At 44.3% G+C, this 16,680-nt stretch overlaps 1 protein-coding gene across 1 annotated transcript in view; it reads right to left on the bottom strand.

Annotated features, from left to right (window-relative positions):
• Positions 1-16,680, bottom strand: part of LOC132396189 (telomerase-binding protein EST1A-like) — a 259,324-nt gene that overhangs the window by 72,618 nt on the left and 170,026 nt on the right. Inside the window, exon 6 of the mRNA XM_059973746.1 lies at positions 969-1,122. Within this exon, the coding sequence (XP_059829729.1) occupies positions 969-1,122 (154 nt within the window). The remainder of the gene's footprint in view (positions 1-968; positions 1,123-16,680) is intronic.

The raw sequence follows: 16,680 nt of genomic DNA, 5'->3' as shown, positions 1-16,680 counted from the left end.
AACACACCACAGCCATTTAAATGTAAGAGAGGGAAAAAAGATAAAAAGGAAACCTAAACAGACGCTCTGCACAGAGCCGACGCCTCTCCCGAGCAGAAGCCTCCTTTGAGCCTGTCACTTCTACTCTTGCCACTGGCCACTCCACTTATCCTTTCTGTTCTTTTATTTAGTTCGTAGAGCCCTGATGACGCTGCTGATAGGCCCTGTACAATGGACAACACCTTCAATGCTCTCTTTTTAAATAATCACCGCCGACCTGCGAGAAACACCTCTTCTTCGTAGAGCTCTGTTGACGCTGCTGATCGGCCCCGTACAATTTACTGATCAAGCTTTGTGCATTCTCATCTAAATCATTTGTATAAATAATGAACAATGCGGGTCCAAACATGAGCCCTGCAGCAAAAAACTAGTTATTGGCCTCCATTCTGAGCAGCAGTTCCCAATCTTTTTGCTATTGACCCCTACCATTAACCGAGCGGCTTGTGAACCCCCGATTTCAAAGTACAACTTTCAACAACCACCCCCTGCTTGCTGTCTCTGAGATCAGGACACAGATTGACCAGGTTAGAGTTAGAAATAGACAAGTGCTTGGCTCTAAATTCTGGGCTGTTTTACAGTCTGGGGTTTGAGTGTTGTTCTTGTGGCTTGTGTTATAGCCTCAGATGTTTCGAGAAGCACTTCCACCCGGTGCTGGTTTGCATTTATTTCCACTCTCCTGAACTCTCACATCACTGGGGAGCGATACCATCAACAGTGACCAGGGATTTGAGTTTGTTTGGTTTCTGAAGACTCTCTCTCTCACATTCCTAGTAATTTACTGTGACATGCACTTTAAAGGAGACCCTTAAAAAGAAAACACCAGATGTAACCTGGTGCAGCCACTCAAGGCATCTCATCAATTTACTGCATTTAGCACTTCTGCCAGACCCCCACCCCCCAGACCAGAGGGCAGGAAAGAAAATGTTTACCAATAAGAGGGACCACGATGATGTACAATCTACTATCCAGCAGCTTGGCCAGGCCAGGCAGGTGATCAATAAATCCATTGGTGTCTGGCACAAGAAACACAGGTGTTATCTCAATCTCGATCTGCCTCTTCAAAGTCTGATCTTCTAACAGGGCCTGTTGAAGAAAGAAAGGAGAATATGTAACACATGAGAATCATCTCTCATCTAAACACTGGATTTGCTGCAGGGTATGTGAGGTGAAGGTATGGGGACTGGAGGGATGTGGAAGTAGTGGATAGAGCCCAGTCCATCATGGTTAGAGTCTTTCCCCTCATTGAGCACAACTACACAAAACACTGTCGCAGGAAAGCAACATCTATCATCAGGGACCCCACCACCCACGTCATGCTTTCTTCTCACTGCTACCATCAGGAAGAATCAGAATCAGGTTTATTATCACTGGCATGTGACGTGAAATTTGATAACTTAGCAGCAGCAGTTCAATACATAAGCATACATAATGCAATACATAATGCATAAATTTTCTCTAGCAGAGAGAAAATAAAATTTAAAAATAATAAACAAGTAAATCAATTATGTATATTGAATAGATTTTTAAAAAGTGCAAACACAGAAATACTGTATGTAAAAAAAAGTGAGGTAGTGTCTAAAGATTCAATGTCCATTTAGGAATCTGATGGCAGAGGGAAAGAAGCTGTTCCTGAATCACTAAGTGTGTGCCTTCAGGCTTCTGTACCTCCTACCTGATGGTAACAGTGAGAAAAGGGCATGCCTTAGTGCTGGAGGTCTTTAATAATGGTTGCTGCCTTTCTGAGACATCGCTCCCTAAAGCCATCCTGGGTACTTGGTAGGCTAGTGCCCAAGATGGAGCTGACTGGATTTACAACCCTCTGCAGCTTCTTTTGGTCCTGCACAGTAGCCCCTCCATACCAGTCAGTGATGCAGTCTGTCAGAATGTTCTCCACGGTATATCTATAGAAGTTTTTGAGTGTATTTGTTGACATGCCAAATCTCTACAAACTCCTAATAAAGTATAGCCGCTGTCCTGCCCTCTTTCTAACTACATCGATATGTTGGGACCAGGTTAGATCCTCAGAGACCTTGACACCCAGGAACTTGAAGCTGCCCACTCTCTCCACTTCTGATCCCTCTATGAGGATTGGTATGTGATCCTTCCTCTTACAATCAGTCCACAATCAGCTCTTTCGTCTTACTGAGGTTGAGTGCCAGGTTGTTGCTGCGGCACCACTCCACTAGTTGGCATATCTCACTCCTGTACGCCCTCTCGTCACCACCTGAGATTCTATCAACAATTGTATCGTCAGCAAATTTCTAGATGGCATTTGAGCTATGGCTAGCCACACAGTCATGTGTATAGACAGAGTAGCACACACCCCTGAGGTGTGCCAGTGTTGATCGTTAGCGAGGAGGATATGTTATCACCAATCTCCACAGACTGTGGTCTTCCAGTTAGGAAGTTGAGGATCCAATTGCAGAGGGAGGTACAGAGGCCCAGGTTCTGCAACTTCTCAGTCAGGATTGTGGGAATGATGGTATTGAATGCTGAGCTATAGACAATGAACAGCATCCTGACGTAGGTGTTTGTGCTGTCCAGGTGGTCTAAAGCCGTGTGGAGAGCCATTGAGATTGCATCTGCCACTGACCTACTGTGACGATAGGCAAACTACAATGGGTCCAGGTCCTTGCTGAGGCAGGAGTTCAGTCTAATCATGACCAATCTCTCAAAGCATTTCATCACTGTCGATGTGAGTGCTACCAGGCTATAGTCATTAAGGCAGCCCACATTATTATTCTTAGGCACTGGTATAATTGTTGTCTTTTGAAGCAAGTGGGAACTCCCACCCGTAGTAGTGAGAGGTTGAAAATGTCCTTGAATACTCCCGCTAGTTGGTTGGCACAGGTTTTTAGAGCCTTACCAGCTACTCCATCATGACCTTCCGCCTTGTGAGGGTTCACTCACTTTAAAGGCAGCCTAACATCAGCCTCTGAGACAGAGATCACAGGGTCATCAGGTGCAACAGGGATCTTCACAGCTGTAGTTCTATTCTCCTTTTCAAAGTGTGCACAGAAGGCATTGAATTCATCTGGTAGTGAAGCATCGCTGCCATTCATGTTTTGGTTTGTAGGAAGTAATGTTTTGCAGACCCTGCCAGAGCTGCAGTGCATCCGATGTTGCCTCCAACCTCATTTGAAATTGTCTCTTCATCCTTGAAATAGTCCTCCACAAATCATATCTGGTTTTCTGATACAGGCCTGGGTTGCCAGACTTGAATGCCACAGATCTAGCCTTCAGCAGATGACGTACCTCCTGGTTCATCCACGGCTTTTGGTTTGGGAATGTACAGTAAGGTACAGAAGCCTCAGGACTCATACCACCAGGTTCAGGAACCATTATTACCCATCAACCAGCAGACTCATGAACCGGTGGGGATAACTTCACTTACCCCATCATTGAAATGTTCCCACAACCTATGGACTCACTTTCAAGAACTCCTCATCTCACGTTCTCAATATCTATTGCTTATTTACTATTATTATTTCTTTTTTTTTGTATTTACGGTTTGTTGTGTTTTGCACACTGGTTGAACTCCCATTATGGTACCATGTTTCTTTAATTCTATTATGGATTAATTGAGTATGCCTGCAAGAAAATGGATCTCAGGGTTGTATACGATGACATATATGTATTTAAATTTACTTTGAACTTTGAAGTAGCCACTGCAAGGAGTAATCTACATATGAAAGATAGTGCCAGAGATTATTGATAACATCACTGTGGACAATTACCAGGGGCACATAGAAACATAGAAAACCTACAACACAATACAGGCCCCTTGGCCCACGATGCTGTGCATAGAGATTTAGTGTCAGTCCACAGGACTATCAACTGTCTGAGCCGTTCCATCCGATATTTCTAAACTAGCAGTCAAACAATTCATTGGCCTTTGGCCAATGCAGTCTCCCGCACTGTGCCCAGACAAGAATTCCCTCATTCCTGGGTCTACATTGGGAAAACTCAAGTACCCTCTCCATCCTGGATGCAAAGCTGGCGTCTGGATGCCAACTCAATGCATCCTGAACTTCTTGTTCAGGTGGCACAGTAGTGTTGCTGTTAGTGTATTACTTTACAGCAAACACCAGGAAATCTGCAGGTGCTGGAAATTCAAGCAACACACACAAAATGCTGGTGGAACTCAGCAGGCCAGGCAGCATCTATAGGGAGAAGTACAGCTGACGGTTCGTGCCGAGAGTCTTCGTCCTGACGAAAGGTCTCGGCCCAAAATGTCGACTGTACTTCTTCCTTTAACGCTGTCTGGCCTGCTGCGTTCCACCAGCATTTTGTGTGTGTTACTTTACAGCAGCCAGCTGAAGTCGGGGTTTGATTATTGCCCTGCTGTCTGTAAGGATTTCGTACATTCTCCCTGTGACTGTGTGTTTTCCTCTGGATATGACAGTTTCCTTCCACATTCCAAAAGACAGAGTTAGTGAGTTGCAGGCATGCTATGTTGGTGCTGGTCTTGTAGCGATGCATACAGGCTGTATAGCAGAATCGTTGATGATTTGGTTTGATGCAAAATGACACACTTCACTGTGTTGTTCACGTATGACAGATGGAGGCCAACATACTAAACACCTCTTCCACTACCCTGTCTACCTGTGACACTGCTTTCAAATAACTGTATACTCGTACTCCTCGGTCCCTCTGTTCCATTACACTCCCTAGTGACCGACCATTCACTATGTAAGTCCTTTGCTGGTTTGGATGAACATGCAACAAATAAAATTAATCTTTATCCTTATCTTGTTGGCCATCCCAACACAGTCACAGAGTTGCGGTGCTCACAGCCAGTGACGTGAAGGGGAACTCCCACTGTCCTGGGAGCTCTGCTCCTTACTTATCCCTGACACTGCTCGGCCCACAGACACACATTCTACTCCATTACCCTCGCGTGGAATTTGCAACCAGTGAAGCAGGACGTGTTTCCATTTAGACTGTACCAGAGGTTTCGGTAATAATCTGTGAACAAAGAGCAAATATCCAGAGGCACAACAGCTGCGGGGATAATCAGTCATCTCTCAGTGCCAGCAACTGCCCAGTCAGCTGAATAGCTGGAAAATGTCTGAGTGCTGAAGATTTACCTCATGGAACAAAGCAGATCTGCTGCAGAACACAGCGAATGACATAATCATCACGAGGCCCCACACTAACCTCCATCTCTGCTCCCAACGCATCCACTGGCATGCGCTCTCTACTTTGCAATGTTCATTATAAAGTCACAGAGCACTACAGCACTGAAAGTGGCTCTTCAGCCCACCGAGTCCACACCAAACTGTTATTCTGCCTTGTCCCATCGACCCACACCTGGTCTGTAGCCCTCTAAACCCTTCCTAATCCACGTACTTATCCAAATTTCTCTTAAGTGTTGAAATCGAGTCCACATCAACCACTTCTGCTGGCAGCTTGTTCCATACTCTCACTGAAGAATTTTCTCTCAGGTTTCCCTTAAATATTTCACCTTTTACCCTTAACCTATGGCCTCTAGTTCTAGACTCACCCAACTTCAGTGAAAAAAGCCTGCCTGTGTTTAGCTGATCTATACCCATCATCATTTTGCATACCTCTATCAAATCTCCCCTCATTCTTCCATGTTCTAGGTTGCAGGGGTTCCCAACCTTTTTTATGCCACGGACCAATACCATTAAGCAAGGGGTCTGTGCACCCCAGGTTAGGAACCCCTGCCCTAGGGAATAAAGTCCTAACGTATTCAACCTTTCCCTATAACACTTGTGATAAGTTGCCCAAATTACCTCTTGATAATTTGTGTTCACATGGTACAACTCAAAATTTCACTAATTCATCTTCTCTGTCTCCCTTTATAATTCTCTATTTATTAAAAATCCAGGTGTGCACTTCCACCCACCAACCTGGCTTATCTGTCATAATTTACCATCACACATTTCAGAATCGGAATCTGATTTATTATCACAAAAGTCTGTTGTGAAATACGTTGTTTTGCAGCAGTGGTACAGTGCAAGACTTTACAAATTACTGTAAGTTACAATAAGAAATATATATTTAAAACTAAGTAGTGGAAATAGTGAGGTAGTGACATGGTTCATGGTCTATTTAGAAATCTGTTGGCATAGGGGAAGAGGCTGTCCTAAAATGTGTTTCTAAAAGTGTAGGTCTTCAGGCTGCTGTACCTTCTTCTTGTAAAAATGCCAGTGTGGCATGGCACTTGTATATCCCAGTGTGTTCCTGACCATAGTTCCACAGATGGTCTGCTGGTGGTAGTTGGTCAGAGAATCCTTCAAGCTGGTCTGCACCCTTGGTAACAATTAACTTCCCAACAACACAGCACAGAAGTGTAGTGGTTAGAGCAATCATTGATCAGAGTTCAACTCCTGTCATTGCCTCTAAGGAGTTTGTACATTCTCTCTGTGACCATGTGGATTTCCTCCAGGTGCTCCAGTTTCTACCACACTCCAAAGACATATGGGTTAGGGCTAGTAAGCTATGGGCATGCTATGTTGGTGCTGAAAACGTGGTGACACTTGCCCCCAGCACCGTCTTGGACTGTGTTGGCCATTGATGCAAAACAATGCATTTCATTATAAGTTTCGATATTTTAATGTAACCGTAACAAATAAAGCTAATCTTTAAAACAACGTCATATTGAAGATAACAATGTAGATACACATTCTGTGCATCCGCCCTTTCTACTTATGAGAGGTCAATAAAACTAGAGGACAAAGGTTTAGGAAAGGGTCCACTGTCTGGTATGGACAGGATTGGAAAAAGCTGCAGAAGGTTGCAAGCTCAGTGGTTCCACCATGGGCAGCCTCCCTAGCAACCAGAACACCTTCAAAAGGCCCTGACGAAGGGTTTCGACCTGAAACGTTGACTACTTCTTTCAACGGATGCTGCCTGACCTGCTGAGTTCATCCAGCTTTTTTGTACGTCCTGACCTTCAAAAGGTGATGCCTTAAAAAAGCAGCATCCATCAGTAAGGACCCCAATCACCCAGGACATGCCCTCTTTTCATTGCTACCATCAGGGAGGGGGTACAGGATTCTGAAGATACACACTCGATGTGTCAGGAACAACTTCTTCTCTGCCATCAGATTTCTGAATGGACATTGAACCCATGAACACTGCCTCATTATTTTTTAAATGAATCATTTATTTTTTTATATATTTACAGAATACTTAATGTAATTTACAGTTTTTTATTATAGAAACATAGAAAACCAGGCACAATACAGGTCCTTCGGCCCACAAAGTCGTGCTGAACATGTCCCTACTTTAGAAATTATTAGGCTTACCTACAGCCCTCAATTTTTCTAAGCTCCATGTACCTATCCAAAAGTCTCTCAAAAGACCCTATCATATCTGCCTCCACCACTGTTGCCAGCACCCATTCCACACACTCACCACTCTCTGAGTAAAAACCTTCCTCTAACATCCCCCTTGAACTTCCCACCCCTTACCTTAAAGTCATGTCCTCTTGTACTGAGTAGTGATGCCCTGGGGAAGAGGCACTGGCTGTTCACTCTATCTATTCCTCTTAATAGCTTGTTTGACTCTATCATGACTCCTCTCATCCTCCTTCTCTCTAAAGAGTAAAGTCCTAGCTCCCTTAATCTCTGATCATAATGCACACTCTCTAAACCAGGCAGCATCCTGGTAAATCTCCTCTGTACCCTTTCCAATGTTTCCACATCCTTCCTATAGTGAGGCGACCAGAACTGGACACAGTACTCCAAGTGTGGCCTAACCAGAGTTTTATAGCGCTGCATCATTACCTCGTGACTCTTAAACTCTATTCCTCAACGTATGAAAGCTAACACCCCATAAGCTTTCTTAACTACCCTATCTACCTGTGAGGCAACTTTCAGGTATCTGTGGACATGTGCCCCCAGATCCCTCTGCTCCTCCACACTACCAAGTATCCTGCCAATTACTTTGTACTCTGCCTTGGAGTTTGTCCTTCCAAAGTGTAACACCTCACACTTCTCCGGGTTGAACTCCATCTGCCACTTCTCAGCCCACTTCTGCATCCTATCAATGTCTCTCTGCAATCTTCGACAATCCTCTACACTATCTACAACATCACCAACCTTTGTATCGTCTGCAAACTTGCCAACTCACCCCGCTACCCCCACATCCAGGTCATTAATGAAAATCACGAAAAGTAGAGGTCCTAGAGCAGATCCTTGTGGGACACCACTAGTCACAACCCTCCAATCCGAATTGTACTCACTCCACCACGACTCTCTGCTTTCTGCAGGCAAGCTAATTCTGAATCCATCTGGCCAAACTTCCCTGGATCCCATGCCTTCTGACTTTCTGAATAAGCCTACCATGTGGATTCAGACTTATCAATGTCCTGTAGTAATCTCTGACAGCCCTCCACACTATCCACAACACACCCAAGCTTTGTGTCATTAGCAAACTTACTAACCCATCCCTCCACTTCCTCATCCAGGTCATTTATAGAAATCACAAAGAGTAAGGGTCCCAGAACAGTTCCCTGAGGCACTCCACTGGTCACCGACCTCCATGCAGAATATAACCCATGTGGGCAAGTCAGTTCTGGATCCACAAAGCAATGTCCCCTTGGATCCTATGCATCCTTACTTTCTCGATAAGCTTTGTATGGGGTACCTTATCAAATGCCTTGCTGAAATCCATATACACTACATCTACTGCTCTTCCTTCATCAATGTGTTTAGTCACATCCTCAAAAAATTCAATCAGGCTCGGAAGGCACAAACTGCCTTTGACAAAGCCATGCTGACTATTCCTAATCATATTATAACTCTCCAAATGTTCATAAATCCTGCCTCTCAGGATCTTCTCCATCAACTTACCAACCACTGAAGTAAGACTCACTGGTCTATAAGATCCTGAGCTATCTCTACACCCTTTCTTGAATAAAGGAACAACATCCACAACCCTCCAATCCTCTGGGACCTCTCCCGTCCCCATTGATGATGCAAAGATAATCGCCAGAGGTTCAGCAATCTCCTCCCACATTAGCCTGGGGTACATCTCAGTCGGTCCCAGTGACTTATCCAACTTGATGCTTTCCAAAGGCTCCAGCACATCCTCTTTCTTAATATCTACATACTCAAGCTTTTAAGTCTGCTGCAAGTCATCACTGCAATGACTAAGATCCTTTTCCATAGTGAATACTGAAGAAAAGTGTTCATTAAGTACCTCTGCTATTTCCTCCGGTTCCATACACACTTTCCCACTGTCATACTTGATAGGTCCTATTCTTTTATGTCTTATACTCTTGCTTTTCACATACTTGTAGAATGCCTTGGGGTTTTCCTTAATCCTGCCCGTCAAGGCCTTCTCATGGCCCCTTCTGGCTCTCCTAATTTCCTTCTTAAGCTTCCTAGTAGCCTTATAATCTTCTCGATCTCTAACATTCTTTAGCTCTCTGAACCTTCTGTAAGCTTTTCTTTTCTTTTGACTAGATTTATTACAGCCTTTGTACACCATGGTTCCTGTACCCTACCATAACTTCCCAGTCTCATTGGAATGTACCAATGCAGAATTCCACACAAATATCCCCTGAACATTTGCCACATTTTTTCCGTACTTTTCTCTGAGAACATCTGTTTCCAATTTAAGCTTCCAATTTCCTGCCTGATAGCCTCATAATTCCCCTTACTCCAATTAAATGCTTTTCTAACTTGTCTGTTCCTATCTCTCTCCAATGCTATTTTAAAGGAGATAGAATTATGATCACTATCTCCAAAATGCTCTCCCACTAAAAGATCTGACACCTGGGTTCATTTCCCAATACCAAATTAAGTACAGCCTCTCCTCGTGTAGGCTTATCTACATATTGTGTCAAGAAACCTTCCTCAACACACTTAACAAACTCCACCCCATCTAAACCCCTTGCTTCAGGGAGATGCCAATCGATATTTGGGAAATTAAAATCTCCTATCATGACAACTCTGTTATTATCACACCTTTCCAAGATCTGTTTCCCTATCTGCTCCTCGATATCCCTATTACTATTGGGCGGCCTATAAAAAACACCCAGTGAAGTTATTGACCTCTTCCTGTTCCTAACCTCCACCCACAGAGACTCCGCAGACAATCCTTCCATGATGTTCACCTTTTCTGCAGCTGTGACACTATTTCTGAACAACAGTGCCACCCCCCCACCTCTTTTGCCTCCCTCCATGTCCTTTCTGAAACATCTAAAACCCAGCATGAAGTAACCATTCCTGTCCCTGAACCATCCAAGTCTCTATAATGGCCATCACATCATATCTCCAAGTACTGAACCATGCTCTAAGCTCATCTGCTTTGTTCACAACACTCCTTGCGTTAAAATAGACTCATCTCAAGCCTTCGGTCTGAGCGTGTCCCTTCTCTACCTGCCTATCCTCCCTCTCTCACTGTCAACAAGCTTTCTCTATTTGTGAGCTAAGCTCCTCTTCCCCAGTCTCTTCAGTTCGGTCCCCACCCCCCAACAATTCTGGTTTAAACTCTGGCCCTAGCAAATCTCCCCACCAGGATATTGGTCCCCCTGGGATTCAAGTGCAACCCGTCTTTTTTGTACAGGTCACACCAAAAGAGGTCCCAAGGATTCAGAAATCTGAATCCCTGCCCTCTGCTCCAATCCCTCAGCCACGCATTTATCCTCCACCTCATTCTATTCCTACTCTCACTGTCGCATGGCACAGGCAGTAATCCCGAGATTACTACCTTTGCGGTCCTTCTTCTCAACTCACTTCCTAACTCCCTATATTCTCCTTTCAGGACGTCTTCCCTTTTGCTACCTATGTCATTGGTACCTATATGTACCACGGCCTCTGGCTGTTCTCCCTCCCACTGCAGGATATCTTGGACATGATCTGAAACATCCCGGACCCTGGCACCTGGGAGGCAAACCATCATCCGAGTTTCTTTCCTGTGTCCACAGAATCGACTGTCTGACCCCCTGACTATAGTGTCCCCTATCACTACTGCCTTCCTCTTCCTTTCCCTACCCTTCTGAGCCACAGGGCCGGACTCTGTGCCAGAGGCACGGCCACTGTCATTTCCCCCAGGTAGGCTGTCCCCCACAACAGTACTCAAACAGGAGTACTTATTGTCAAGGGGTACAGCCACAGGGGTACTCTCTAGTACCTGACTCTTCCCCTTCCACCTCCTGACTGTGACCCACTTGTCTATCTCCCGTGGCCCTGGTGTGACCACATGCCTGTAACTCCTCCCTATCACCTCCTCACTCTCCCTGATCAGATGAAGGTCATCAAGCTGCATCTCCAGTTCCCTAACTCAGTCCCTTAGGAGCTGCAGCTCGATACATCAAGTACAGATATGGCCGTCCGGGAGGCTGGGAGACTCCAGGACCTCGCACGTCTGACACTGAGCTCAGAAAACTGGCCTCACACACTTACTTCCTCCTTTCCACAAAGAATACCGGTAAACCTACCTTGCCTCGTCTCGTTACCACATAAGGCCGTTGAGCCAAAGCCTCTCACTCCGCTGCCTGCTGGATATGGCAGTCTTTTCTTTTAGATCTTTTGTGCTCTACTGGCTGACATCACGCGCCTGCGCAGTCTTGCCTCTCTTTTACCCTGAGTGGTAATAACCACCTTGGCTCCGAAAATCCGCCGTTCACTCGCAATCTTCTTGCTCCAAGTCAAAATTATTATGTATTGCAATGAACTGCTGCTGCAAAAGAATAAATTACATGACATATGCCAGTGATATTAAGCCTTATTCTCACTCTGATTCAGACCCAGAAATCAGCAAGTAGTTGAAACACATTGCCCAAGAAAACAGAGTAAGCAGAGTCACCGAGAGGAAATTTCAGGTCTTAAAGACGAACACAGAATTCGCCAATTGACTACGTGCTGGGAGATGGGATTGGGAAGAATGGGTGAGCATAGAAAAGGTGGGCCATATAGTGAATTTCATTATGTATGAATGTGCTCTATGATATTTTGCCTCTGTGGAGTGTGACCTGTTAGTTCTGCAAACACAGAGAGAATCATTACCTGAGCACACTCACATATGTCTTTGAATTAACATGCTATTGACAGAAGAAAAATGCAACAGAAGAGAGGAGGCATGATCAAGGTAACTTGTACATAACCACTTTTCCCAGGGAGAGTTGGTACTTTTCAAGCTACCATCAGGGACAAGACCCTGGGGACAGTTGGTACATCAAGGACTGGACCCCGGGGAGAGTTGTTATGTCAGAGACTGTACCCCAGGGAGACTCAGGTCATCAGGGATCAAACCCTGGGGAGAGTCAGTACATCAGGGACTGGACCCTGGGGAGAATAGGCACAACAGAGACCGGACCCCGGGGAGAGTAGGTACATCAGGAACTGGATCCTGGGGAGACAGTTTTAAAAAAAACTGCAAGGGTTTAAAAAAAACATTGTGGGAATCAATATAGGCCTCCAAAGAGCAACCAAGACGTGGGGTTGAGATTGCAAAGGGAGCTGGAAAAAAGCATGTAATAAGGGTAATGTCACAATTGTAATGGAGGACTTCAATGTGCAAGGGGATTGGGAAAATCAGGTTGGTGTCGGATTGCAAGAGAGTGAGTCTGTTGAATGCCTACGAGATGGCTTTTTAGAGCAGTTTGTGCTTGAGTCTACTCGGGAAAAGGCCATCTTAGATTGGCCGTTGTTTAATAACCCAGATCTTATTTGGGAACCTAATGTAAAGGAACCCTTAGGAGGCAGTGTTGATAATATGATTGAATTCATACTGCAATTTGAGAGGGAGAAGCATAACTCACTAGTATCAGCATCGCAATGGAATAAAGGGAATTAAAGAGGCATGAGAGAGGAGCTTGCCCAGGTGGATTGGGGGAAGATACTGGTGGGGATGACAGCAGAGCAGAGATGGCAGAAGTTTCTGGGAATAGTTCACAAGGCACAGGATAGACATGTCCCACAGAAGTATTTCTCAAATGGCAGGGGTAGGCATCCGTGGCTGACAAGGGAAGTAAAGGACTGCATAATAGCCAAGGAAAGGGCATATAGGTAGCAAAAGTGAGTGGGAAGTTCGATGATTGGTATGCTTTTAAAATCCAACTAAAGGCAGCTAAAAAATCTATAAGAAGGGAAAAGATGAAATGAGGATAAACTGGCCAACAATATAAAACAGGATACTAAAAGTTTTTCAGTTATATAAAGAGTTAAAGGGAGGTGAGAGTTCATATCGGACAAATGGAAAATGATGCTGGCGAGGTAGTAATGGGGGACAGAGAAATGGCAGATGAACTTAATGAGTACTCTGCATCAATCTTCACTGTGGAAGACACTAGCAATGTGCCCAGAGGTCTGTGAGTGTCAGAGAGCAGGATTAAGTGCCATTGCTATTACAAAGGAAAAAGTGCAAGGCAAACTGAAAGGCTGTACTACATCCTAGCGTCCTGACAGAGGTTGCTAAAGAGACAATGGGTGCATTGGTCATGATCTTTCAAGAATCACTTGACTCTAGCATGGTCCCAGAGGACTCCATTCTTTAAGAAGGGAGGAAGGCAAAAGAAAGGAAATTATAGGCCAGTTAGCCTAACCTCAGTGGTTGGGAAAGTCTTGGGAGTCTGTAATTAAGGATGAGGTTACAGTTTATTATTAAGGAACATAAAGGGGCCTTTTCTGGATGGCTGCCAGTGAGTTGCGGTGTTCCTTAGGGGTCAGTATTGGGATGGCTACTTTTCACATTGTTTGTCAGTGATTTAGATCATGGAATTGATGGCTTTGGGGCAAAGTTTGTGGATGATAAGAAGATAGGTGGAGAGGTAGCTAATGCTGAGGAAGGAATGAAATTGCAGCAGGAATTAGACAAATTGGAAGAATGGGCAAAAAAGTGGCAGTGGAATACAGTGTTGGGAAATGTATGATAATGTAGTTTGGTAAAAGGAACAATAGTGTGGACTATTATCTAAATGGGGAGAAGGTTCAAACATCACAGGTGCAGAGAAACTTGGGAAGAACCTTGTGCAAGACTCCCAGAAGGTTAATTTACAGTTTTGAGTCTATGGTTAAAAAAAAAAGGCAAATGCAATGTTGGCATTCATTTCAAGGGGAACAGAATATAAAAGCAAAGAGATAATGCTGTGCCTTTATAAGACACCAGTCAGTCCGCACAGATTATTGTCAACAGTTTTGGGCCCCATATCTCAGAAAGGATGTGCTGACATTGGAGAGAGTCCAGAGGAGGTTCAGAAAGATAACTGATTCCTGGAATGAAGGGGTTAACATATGAGGGGTGTTTCACAGCTTGGGGCCTGTACTCACTGGAATTTAGAAAAACGCATGGAGATCTCACTGAATGTTGAAAGGAATAGATAGGGTGGATGTAGAGAGTATGTTTCCTCTGGTGGGGATATCCAGAACTAGAGGGCACAGCCTCCAAACTGAGGGACGACCTTTTAAAATAGAGGTAAGGAGGAATTTGTTTAGCCAGAGAATCGTGAATCTGTGGAATACTCTGTCACATACTGTGGTGGAGGCCAAGTCTGTGCATATATTTAAGGAGGGAGCTGATAGTTTCCTGATGCTCAGGGCATCAAAAGAAATGGCAAGAAGGCAAGTGTATGGGGTTGAGTGGGATCTGGGATCAGCCATGATGGAATAGCAGAGCAGACTTGATGGGCTGAACGGCCTAATTCTGCTCCTACATCGTAGGGTCTTACCGGAGACTGTACTTCAGGGCCAGTACCATTGGGTATTGGCAACTGCAGGAAGCAGCAAACAATATTACCAAAAAATGTAACCTTTGGCTGGCATCACACTCAGGGCATCAACACTGCCCAAACATCATTATTAGTAGCCGTCTGTACCATCAAAATAGCATCTTTAAGAACAATCAGTTTCTTTACTTTAGAGTCATGAAGTAATCTTGTGACTGTGTGCAACCATTAAAGTTAGATTAGTGTTATTTCTATAATTTAATTTTTGTCATTCATTTTGTAGCATAACGATTGGGAGTGGGTGTTTAGAGTCAGCTCATTTCTTTATAACTTGGCAGTCAGTATCAGGCAGTACTTCAACAGAAAAACATGACTGCTTAAATGCCAGCAGTTCCTCTTCTCATTACTGCTATCAGGGAGGAGGTACAGGAGCCTGAAGACACTCAATGTTTTAGGAACAACTTCTTCCCCTCTGCCATCAGATTTCTAAAGAGTCCATGAACCCATGGACACTACTTCACTATTTTTGCTCTCTTTTTGCGTTATTTATTACTGTATTTGTAGTAAAATTTATTGCACTGTACCGCTGCCACAAAACAACAAATTTCACTACATACAGTACATCTGTGACAATAAATTTGATTGTTGTCATTCATGGACTGGGGAGGAATCTTTAAGTGTGCGTCTTCGGGCAATGGGAAGAAGACACATCCTGGGCACTGAGGGTCCCTAATGATGGATGCCACTTTTTTGAGGCTTTGCTCATTGAAGATATCCTCAATGTGGGAAAGCTCATGCCCATGATGGGAGCTGGCAGAATCTACAACCCTCTGTAGCTTTCTCTGATCCTGTGCATTGCAGGCTTCATACCAGATGAGATTCAACCAGTTAGAATGCTCTCCACGGTACATCTGTAGAAATTTGACAGTCAAACTCCTAATGAAATTTAGCTGCTGCATGCCTTCTTTGTAATTGCATTAATATATTGGGCCCAGGACAGATCTTCAGAATACAGATCCCATATAGATGTTTCTATCTGAAAGATCTACACTGAATATCTGAAAACTACATGCCTCTGTGTGACAAGCACCATATCCACAGGTTGGTAGTTCATCCTTATTTCATCTTTTATAACCTGAGGTGCTGTTGAGCACTGTGACTTTCTGTTCCTGTCTGAGCCACAACTACACCCAACACATCTGTCTTATCTTTGTGCAAACTGCTGCTTGCAGGCTAGGTCTTTCAGGATTATTCACTTTTTACAACACCTGATACAAGAGCTTAAATGACTTGGACTCACTGACAGAAGTTGTTACAGACCCTTCAACTTGATCAGCCTGCTTCTTCACTGCCAGCCTGAGCTTAGGGCTAGCTCTGGCTCAGCGTTAGCTGACCTCTGGACCGAGGGAGGAAGCCTTTCAGATAAGATAATAAACTGAAGCCATGCTCATTGGGAGACAGACATATAACATTATTAAGGAGGAGCAGCAAAGTTCTCCCAGTAATTGAGATGTTTGACCCTCAGACAGCAACACCATAAGTTATGGAGACACAAGATGTTGGAATCTGCACACAAAAGAAGTAATGGGTGCCTTCACCTATCTCCTCCCTACCTCTGTCATACTTTAACTTTTTCATAAGACCTTAAGACACAGAAGCTGATTATGCCATTCAACCCACTGAGTCTTCTCCACCTTTCGATCATGGCTGATTTATTTTCTCTCTCAACTCCATTGTCCTGTAACCTTTGATGCCCTGATTAGTCAAGAACCTATCAACCTCCACGTTAAATATACCCAATGACTTGGCCTCTATAGCAGCCCGTGGTAATGGATTCCACAGATTCATCACCATCTGGTTAAAGCAATTCCTCTTCAACTGTTGTAAATGGACGCCTTTGTATTCTGAGGCTGTGCCCTTCCCTCCTCCATCTGCCGAAGTGATGTTGCTACATTTAGGTTTCCCTCTGCACCCGTGCATATGGCAATAAACTTGAC

The sequence above is a fragment of the Hypanus sabinus genome, chromosome 6 (genome assembly GCF_030144855.1).
Source record: "Hypanus sabinus isolate sHypSab1 chromosome 6, sHypSab1.hap1, whole genome shotgun sequence".
In the NCBI taxonomy this organism is placed as follows: Eukaryota; Metazoa; Chordata; class Chondrichthyes; order Myliobatiformes; family Dasyatidae; genus Hypanus; species Hypanus sabinus.
Note: the sequence above shows the minus strand (reverse complement) of the source record. Positions and strands in the feature narration are given on the sequence as shown.